The following is a 10277-nucleotide window of genomic DNA, read 5'->3' as shown; positions in this document are numbered from 1 at the left end:
AGGCCTCCTGTGTGTGAGTCCCTCACGGGGCTCTCCGGTGTGTGTCTCGAGGTACAGAGTGACCCTGATGTGTCAGGTCTGCTTAGAAGAATGAACGGAGAGCTGGTGGACCACCGTGACTCACACACACACACATAGAAGAAACCTCCTCGGGGCTCTCCCTATGATCACTGCACCCCACCCACACACTCCTGACATTTTTCCTCGAAGCTCATCTATAGGCTCTCAATTCATGGCAGTAGCATGACATTGTCATGAAACCCGCAGGCCTCGCAAAAGTGTCCGTCCCTATATATTTGTTTACTTTACATGCATTATGTTGTGTGTATATGTTTGTGGGGGGGGGTTAGAGTTTGACTTCAATGTGTGTGTGTTTAAACATTAATTTCATAAAAGCGCTGAAGGAAAAGCAAGTGCATCACCATGAGGGCAAAGCAGAGCTGGAGGGTATCAACCTTTTGAAAAAAAAAAGGAACTATGTGACTTTGCACTGCAATTATACAGTATGCATGTTCATAAAGACACAGCATGCACACATACCTAGCTGAATGTGTTTATTAAAGTTTCAGATATGCAAAATCAGTAAAATGCAGAGTAACAGAACAAGGAGAGCCAGAGAGAGAGAAGATACACTACTTATAAGAAGTATTCACTATTGGACTTAAGACTTTATTGTTTTACAACACTGAATCACTGTCATGTACTTAGGATGTTTTGATAGTTTAAAGTAAAAAAGAAAATGTATACAAAATAATTGCTTTTACCCATCATGGCTGCAGCCAGTGTTTTCAAAAGTCCTAAAGGGATCATTTGTGAGGATGACTGGTGTAAAAAGCAACTTGATTAAAGCGGCTACAAGGAGTTTTAACTGATTATGAAACTGTCTCAGTTGAATCCTGATTATGATGACCATCAGCAAGAAGATAACTATTTAACTTTTTTGACATTATATGTTGTGGTTTTTGACCAGAACATTTTCTCATTTATGAAAGTAGAATTTTGACTTTCTTTTACTCAAATAAATTAATTGATTATCAAAATAGTTGGAGATTAAATTTAATGGTTGACATCTAATCCGTTAGTCGCTGCAGCTCTACGGTTTTCTATAAAACTATAAAGAAAAAGGATCATTCTTAACAAATCTGTGAGGAAAAGATGCAAGAAAACTAAGTTCCAGAGAATTAAATTCTCTCAAAAGTGCAGTAAGATTCATGACAAAAAAATGGGAAAGACTAAAATACCACATTTGGAAAACTGCCCAGAACATCTGACTGTGTAAAAAGGGCACTTCTAAGAAGGCCTCCGGGAGGCCTGTGGACACTGCATGATGGGAGGAACAAAGAATAAATCTGGTGCTTCACTTCGCTGCTTTATGGTTTTTGATAGAACTCATGACTTCGACATGTTTGCCAGGAGGAGACTGTGAAACAGAGTGCAGGAAAATTGCCCAGTCCAAACTTTCATTCATACAAAGTTTGTGAAGCCGACACTTTGATCACAGTTTACTGCGACCTGACAAAGCTTAACTACTTTGTCTTGACATAATTTTAATCAATTTGTAAATATCTGCTTTCACTTTTTCTGATGACCAGTGTCTAAAAATACTTACAGTACATCAAAGGTGATTCAACATTGAAAACAAAAGGAGAAAAAAGTACATGAAGGGAATAAACACTTTCTACAGGCAGTGTAATCACATAGCTACAGAGTCTTCTCTCGACTCCTGCTGAGGTCCGAGCTGGAGGGCAGCTAATAACACACACGCTCATACACACATACTGCATAAACACATTTTTAACACAAACTAACATTTAGCTGAGCGTCATGTCTCACCTGCAGAGGCACAGCAGCCAGCGTCCTCTGCTGTCCAAATAAATAACAAACTCTTTACAACAGGGAAAACCTACAAGGCAGTGAAAAGCTTGATGCAGCTGGTAAGTCAACTGTTGACAGGTTAATACAGTTAATACAGATTGTTTCATGGCTCTCCTTTTGACTGAATTTATACAAGCTTGGACCCAAGTAGAATGAACGATAGAAGATTATAATGCACTTTAATTTGCTTCTTGTGCTTACAGGTAAGAGCTTCTGTGCCCTGTTTTGATGAACAAACTATAACAATATGATATTTACTGGACAAAAAATAGACATGTTTATTCCAATATGACTAATTCATAATCTAAAACTTCATAAATACTGCTGGTTAATGATAAAACTGTCAATGTACAGTATATTACCTCTGAGCATCACAGGCTTTAGATATGGACCTACAGAGAAGAGGCAGTGCTGAGGACTGTGTGAGGACAGGAAGAAGACGGACAAGACTACTAATAAGGCCGGGGTAAAACATTGTTTTAAATATTTCAATATGGTTTGACCTAGTTATCTGATTCAGAATCAGGGGAAATAGTAAATCAAGTACTTCTCATATTTAATCACAAAAATGTCTGGCAAAAGACATTTAGCCCCAGAATTTTCTTCTTTCAACCTGAAGAGAAGTTTTTTCAGCACATTCCTCTCCTTCCTTCCCTCCCCAAAAGACACAATATCGACATACAGGTACGTAAAACATATCCACTCTCGAACACACCTACACGTATTCAAACATACTGTCGACACGAACACAAATATGCAACTCTAGCCAAGGTTTTGCACGGTGCTGGCAAATGTCCTGCAGAGTAACAGACACGGATCCATCACCTGTCCTTTTACAGCCTCTCTCTCAGTCGAGCTCTTGGTCCCCATGGAGCACACTCTGGACAAAATCAGGTCACCGTCTCCTATGACATCAGCTTTGCTTACAAGAGCATTTTGAACTGCAGGATGATCCCAACAATTCTTTAAGCATTTGTACAGAAAGAGAGCTAAAAACAAAGTCAATAATCTTCTATTTAAAAAATTGCTAAGCACTCAATGCTAGTGCCTAGAATAACCCGACTCAGTCCTCCTTGAAACAAAAAATTACAGTTTCTTTAGTAGCTTTTATGCCTCTGTCCCACAATGCAATGCAGCTGGGTTCAGACTTGTCACACATCAAGCTGGAAGCAGGAAATCTTCAGGGTGATTGTGGTTCATCGAAGTGTCTCTTCAATTTCTAATGCCACAGCAACTCCCAGCTGCTTCTAATGTACATCAAGTCAAGTGTATTTCATTTGTGCTGAGGAACCAGCGGAGGTTTGATTCTACATGTGATCCTGTCGTCCTTTAAATTGTTTATTCCAGTTTCTTGTTTATTCGGATCCCCGTTAGTTTCCGTGACAGACATTTTCAGAAGGAGCAGATGGCAGTGTAAGACCGTAATCCACGTAGAGTATGAGCACCCATCACTGTGGTCCTCACAGTTACAGAATGATGATGTCACTGGAATGTTCTGAGGTCACCTGAGGTCGACCGTCCGCCCTTTAAAGAAAACCAGAGAGGTGTGTCAGACCTTTAACTTTTCATGTATAAATGTTACCATTATTCATTTGTATGTTTTAATCCGTTCGGTGTAAACTTTTATCCCTCAACCTGAAATCAGTTTCACAGCATTTTCAAGTAACCTGAGAGGTCAAGCTTAAAATTTTCATCCAGACTACCAATGTCTCGGAGTCATGGCAACCAGATAGGAGGCTGCTGACAAGATGTGGACTCAATAAGCAGCGGTCAAGAGAGCAGATACACATCCTGACAGATAAACACATCAGCTTAAACTCAAAGAAAATGCTTTGTCTTCTACTCAAACTACAGAAACTTGTGAAAAATGCCAAGTCCAAGTTGACATCTTTAAATTACTTGTTTGGTCAGATCCAAAGTGCATCCGCAAAGATATTAATCTTAAAAAATATTAATCTTAAAAAATATTAATCTTAAAAAATATTCATCTTAAAAAAGATATGAAACAGACACAAGCAACAGTCATTTCAGAAGCTGGAACCAGAAAATTTGGGGATTTTTTTTGCTTGAATGCTAACTCAAATGATTGGTGAATGATCAAAAATTACACGTATAATTCACTGATTGTTTCAGCATAATGATGATGCACATGACTTTTAACATGAAAGCTTCTGATTTATGAAGAAATAAGTTCCCTTTTAATTGTTTTCTATACTCAATCGTCATTTATTTACTTGACTAAATTATGGGTGTAATAGTGAGACATACAAATACTTACTCACATTCTCAAACACTGCTTTAATTATGTAAGATTCACATGTTTAAACACCGGTTGAGATTGATACAGCTCACAAACACACACACACACACACACACAAAAGAATACACTTCTGATGTATACTACCACTCAAAGGTTTGGGGTCACCCAAAAAATGTTATGTTTTCCATGAAAACAAAACTTAAATTCATTAAAGGTACAGTGTGTAATATATCGAGCATTCAGCGGCATCTAGCAGTGAGGTTCTAGATTCCAACTCTCCCTCGCTCACACCTCCCTTTCCGAAGACGTCGGAGAAGCTCCAGAAGCTACGGTGGCCCTCATGGACAAGAAACTAATTTTCAAAATATGGACTGGTCCACAACAGCGTTGGGTATTTCAACTAATTCAAGTGATCAGGTGAAGAGGTATTTAGTTATTTAGTGTATAAAACTATAGGTTATACCAAAATAATAATAATAATAATAATAATAATAATAATAAGGATCATACAAAGAAATTATGGAGCATGGTAAAAAATATTCTCAGATTTTATTAACTGGGTGATGAGCAGACTTCTCCTCTGTTTATCTGTCACATTAAGTCATTACTTTGACAGTCTTTGGCACACTCCCCACCCTAAATATCTTTGTTAGTTATCGCTCCATGTGTTGTCTTACTGCAACAGACAAGGAATACATCTAAATAAATCTTTTCTTTTCAGTGAAACAAATGTACTGCTAATAAACATTGTACATTTTCTAGGTTTTGTACCATTAGCAGTAGGAGGAAATATGTATTACGGTCGGTTGTAATCTTTAACTTTATTTTTACCTGTCCAGCAGAAAGCGGGACACTTCGGCGTCAATCTGCAAACATTTCTCTTTCATCTGAGTTTTTCATCTGGGAAAGGCAACTCCAATGTAAATGTTTGTTTTATGCCGTCACTTGTCCCGATCTTGTTAGCATCTGGGAGCTTGTGGTTTCAAACTTCTCACAATAATAATTGGCAGGAAACAGTAGCCACTCGCTCTTCTTCTTCTTCATCTTCCAACCGGAGCATTTTCGGTGGCCGCCCACTTAATTTAAAATCAGAAAAGGCCCTCACTCGTGCCAGGTTTGTCCGTTCTGGACATGGCTGTGCAACATTGCGACCTCCGTTGACGGGGACCCGCTCCCTGTTTAGATATAAAGAGCTCATTCTAAGGTAATAAAAACACAACGACTCTTATTTAACTCTTACTTATGAATATTATATTCCATTTCTGCCAAGTCTGTTCTGCTAGATGCCACTACATATTACACACTGTACCTTTAAATAAGTTTCCAAAAAGTAGAAAACATATTCAAGACATTGACACGGTATGAAATAATTAATTTTACTTAAAATTTGTCCTTCAATCTTTACTTTTGTCAAAGACATTTGCAGCAATTACAGCCTTGCAGCCCTTTGGCATTCTAGTTAACCAGGGCCCCTCACTTCTCTTTTTATTCTGGTTAGAGCCAGTTTGCGCTCTTCTCTGAAGGGAGTAGTATAAAAAAAAAAAAAAAAAACATTTTTGAAGTGAAAGGCTTTGAGTGGTAGGAATCATTATGTATTTATTTTGTGTGTGAAATGGCCTTACCTGTCTTGCAGCAACCATTATCGAACATCTCTAAAGAGCTGAAAGATAAACAACACAAGGGTTATTATGACAGGGAGGGAGACAGACAGATGGAAGATACCGGGAGGTGAAGAAAAAGAGGGAGGTGAGGACAGTGATGGACTGCAGATGGGAGGGAAATGTAGGGTGAAGGATGGATGAAGAGACAGGCAGGTGCTAATAGTAGGCTATATGTAAACAACAAGAGAAGTGTGAAGAAGACCTGTGAGAGAAAAGAGAAAGAGGGATGTGGTGATATTAAGATTCAAAAATCACACCAAACATCATTGGACTCACCTTGAGTCTCATAAACAGCACACAAACAGTTTTCCACACTTACTCTTTCACTTCACGTTGAAAATTGGGCATATCAACATGCAGTGAATCTCTCGCCTCCACCCACAAACATCCTGCAAAAACCCTGGCTTCTGCTGCTGCCCCATCACCAATGCAATCACACCTCCTCTCACACACCCAACAAAAATTGTATCCACTCAATACACTGAACTGGTGGAGATCAATAGAAAATATCTGGAAGGCAACAACACAACAACCCTGGAATCGTGTTATTGCCAAAGACTGAGTCGAATTCTTTATGTGTTGCTGCTGCTGCAGCCGGCAGCAGACTCATGAGAGGCATGTGATGGCTAGAAACAGCAGGAGGAGACAACCGCATCATCAGATTGTGGACATTCAGCCCCAAGACTGAGTATAGAGTGAGTTATTCTGGATGGCTGCGATCAAATCTTCTATGAAAACAAGAGAACAGATGGAGAGGGTGATTTTGATGTTGTTGAACAGGTCTGGCTTAAAGTGCTCGAACAAACCAGCGGTGATGTTTGTCAAACTCTTGCCAAGTACACAACTCTGTGAGCTGATATGGCAGCAGTGCTGTGAAACACAGTGTTAACCACAGTTTCCCTGCAGGCACGAGTTTACTTCAAATGTGTTAGTGTTTTGTTTCTGTTGTTCCTTTGGTGTTTTGAAGCTTTGGCAGAGCCTGGCCAGAATAACTCTTGTTGAAATTTGGTTTCTCAGTCCAAACCTCCTACAATATGAAGATGCTGTTGTCTATTCCACTTTACATCATCTGGATTCTTAAATATCTTTGAGACCCAGACACAAATTAGTTATTTATTCTCTTCTCTTGGAGTCCAGGCTCATGAAAGCACACACTCGTGTTTCACAAGGAAGAGCCTTGTAGTCTATATTTGGTCAAACACACAGTTTAAGAACCCAGATCTCACTTGATGAAATAAATCAAAAAGAATCATGGAGCAGAGATTATTGATTCTGCACAGGTGCAATTCCCAACTCCTGTCCTCTTTTTGGTGGGAGTATATAATAAAAAGAAAAGACAAATAATATGCAGTTGTCATATATCTAAAAAAAAGCTAAAATAAGTAGAATTCTCAAAGGAGCGCTGTCCTTTACAATGCAAAAAACTTATTACACAACAAGCACATATACAGTGCATATTCATTCTCCTCTTCGCTGAGGATTAAGGTTAACGGTCTGGACCACCTGTGCAGAATGAATGTCTCTGACTAGCCAGCAGCTCTTAGATTGAGCTTCCTGGTTTGTTCAAGATTAGTCCCTGTGATTGGTTGGGTTAACTCACAGCAAGCGGGTCTTGGCTGAAAGCCGCAACGCTGTTCCGCATCTCATTCTCACTGCCACGCAGCGGGATCAGTGACACGTTACCGTGACGCGCGTCTGGCAGCACACGGCTCACCCGCGTCTGCTGGAGTCCGTCCTGAGGCCACAAGTCGCCGTCGTACTTTAGTGAGGAGAGGGGAGGGAGCAAGAGGAGATTTTACAATATTAAAATACAATCAACAAGTTTAGGAAAACGATTTTAAAGCATGTTACTGTGCTTGTTTTTTGCCAGTATTTTCCCTCTTTTGCCAATTATCCATTGGAGATATGAGCCTGCAAAATGTCGTGATTCGTGAACTTTTTTTAAAAAAAATTATTGCAAATAGCAGAAGTTATGTGTCCGTGCATGTGTGTGAGATCTCACCTGGATACTGAGAAAAGTAGCATACCACTCCCTCATTTCTGACTGGGTGTCACAGCAGAGATACCTGTAAATAAACAGAGGATGATGAAGTTAGGGAGACTGTCATAAAAATCAGGAGGTGGTGTTTGTGTGTGTTTGTGGTCTTGGAAGAGTAGAAGTCTGAGAGGCAGGGAGGCTTTTGGAGACTAAGGGAAAATTGGAATGAGAACCAGAAGAAAGACCGAGAGTTTTTCAAAGATATTAACTGAAATTGACACATCCTCTCTTATGGCGCCCGGCGGTAGCGCCACAGGCGTAAACACTGAGTGTGATTCCTAATTTAAACTTCCGACAAAGAGAAACACTGATTGGGACCTTCAGCTTTCGGCGCTTGTGTGCGTCTGTGTCCGTGAAAAGTGTAATTGCGTCTTTGTAATGTCTGTGTGTGTGCATGTGTGTGTGTGTATGTGCATATTTTATGCCACTCAGGTTGCCGTTACATAGCCCTCTGAGTCATCAGCCATGCTGTGGTGCAGAATAAATACACTTTATTTATACAATTATTATTGTTATGAGAACAGATTTAGACTACAACAATTATTCAAGTGCCCTCCACTGAGACACAACAAACATCGATGCAGACTTAAGAGCTAAACAGTATGCGGTATACTAAATTTATGTACTGACATAAATTTAGCTGCAGTCAAGAGACTTGGCTCACATGCTAAAACACCTCACACACACATACACACACACAGCTCCTCCCTCTCCCTATTTTGCATCATTAGGGCCAGCGGTCCTCATTAGAGCTTGTTGGGATTCAAAAGAGGACAGTCACTCTGTTGTAGCATGCATACGTACAGTGCAGTAATGTTTTACAATACATCTACTCTGTACAATTAGCTGCGCTGCTAATCTAGAACATTATCAGCTGCAGAGGAATAAATGCTGCTCGTTAATCACTGTGGCTTTCCGTAAAGACGCAGAATACAATTTACATAAAATTCTGAGAATTTATCAATGTCCCCTTTGAGCTTAAGTAGGTGACTGTAAGAATATGCTGATGGAATAGTGCAACAAAAAGGGGAAATTAATGTAAATTAACACTTAAATTGAGTGTTTTAAGTGGATAGAAGCAAAAACAGGGTAAAACTAAGCGACTTTAAGGGAAGGATTGTGAGACAGCGGTTCAGTCAGCCATATAGGAATCTCCTCATCCATTAATTGTTCCATATTTTCACTTCTTCCTCATCTCTATACACTCTTCTACTCATTAAGTTTTATTTTACCTGCAATGAAGTGTAAGTTTCTCCCCTTTAGTGCGACACTTAGCCCCCCACCTCTCTTTTTTATCTGTCTTACACATTCCCTCCCTCACTCCGTTTCTTCCTCTCAGGTGTGTTTTTGTTGCTGTAAGCGACATGGCGATGAAGCATAGCCGAGAGATGATACTGCCTACAGCGTGACGAGAACAGCACTCCCGGTACAACAGCGCTGATGTCTACTACTGTTGACAGTGTGGAGCCCACTGCAACATGAACACACGGACACACACGGAGCATGCACGTGGATGTACACAACATATTCCACTGATGCACGCACACACGCAGGGATGGACATGTGAACAAACCCGGATTAGAATAGAGGCATGGTTACAGGTGTACTCATGTGTGTTTCCCTCCTGGGTGGAGCCGACCTTTTGTATGCCTCCTTCACCAAACTGTCACGCAGGGAACTGACCCGTTTTCTCCGCCTACAGAGAAACCGCTAGCTTTTTCCAATAGCGGACATGTTTACATGCATGTCAAAAATACATAGTGCCACTAAGGGAATAATCAGTCAACATCAACAGCAGGCATGCCAGAATGTCTGAATAAGTTTGTACTGAAGGCTGCGTACTACTGCAGAGAGATGAAAAGCTGGAGTTATGTTGTATGCTGTAACTGTAGGAGTAGGATGGGAATTAAAAAAAGGAAAACAATAATATTGTCGAGTTCTTCTCATCATACTGAAATAGACTTAAATAGTCCTTAAACCCAGAAGTAAATTAGCTTTATTGCAGTCTGGGTTCCCTTGCCTTGAAGTCAGCAGGTTTTCTGAATGGGTTATCAGTTAGATGTCTGTAATAAGGTCTGCCGGTTAACACAAACTTAAGAGATTTTCACCTTTTGTTCTACAACATAAAATACATCAGTAAATACCACACTGGGGAATTTTGAAGCTTTTACGTGTCTTAAAAAAGGCGGTCACTAACAAATGAGTACATAACTGAAATACATTATGGGGCGTTGTCCATGCAGTCACTGGCAGATAAAACAAGTTATTAACTTTATCTTAGTTTTAACAGGTTGAGACATTGTACACTGTAAATGTAGCCAGCTGTTGGCACCGACAGTGCGACAGAGAGTATCCTGTGTGTCTATTGTATTGTTTGATATGGACATTCTAAAAATCACCCACAGGAACAAACTGTGGGAAAATCATGGGGAAACAAAAGGCT

At 40.0% G+C, this 10277-nt stretch overlaps 1 protein-coding gene across 2 annotated transcripts in view; it reads right to left on the bottom strand.

The window, feature by feature from the left end:
- Positions 1–539: 539 nt before the first annotated feature.
- LOC141009718 (arf-GAP with Rho-GAP domain, ANK repeat and PH domain-containing protein 1) overlaps positions 540–10277 on the bottom strand; it is a 54768-nt gene continuing 45030 nt past the window's right edge. For both annotated transcript variants that reach the window (XM_073482412.1, XM_073482421.1), the window contains 4 exons: positions 7799–7862; positions 7397–7555; positions 5758–5795; positions 540–3399 (listed from right to left, as the gene is read on the bottom strand). In XM_073482412.1, coding sequence (XP_073338513.1) covers positions 5775–5795; positions 7397–7555; positions 7799–7862 — 244 coding nt within the window. In that variant the 3' untranslated portion in view covers positions 540–3399; positions 5758–5774. The remainder of the gene's footprint in view (positions 3400–5757; positions 5796–7396; positions 7556–7798; positions 7863–10277) is intronic.

This window comes from Pagrus major, chromosome 2 (assembly GCF_040436345.1).
Source record: "Pagrus major chromosome 2, Pma_NU_1.0".
Lineage (NCBI taxonomy): Eukaryota > Metazoa > Chordata > Actinopteri > Spariformes > Sparidae > Pagrus > Pagrus major.
Note: the sequence above shows the minus strand (reverse complement) of the source record. Positions and strands in the feature narration are given on the sequence as shown.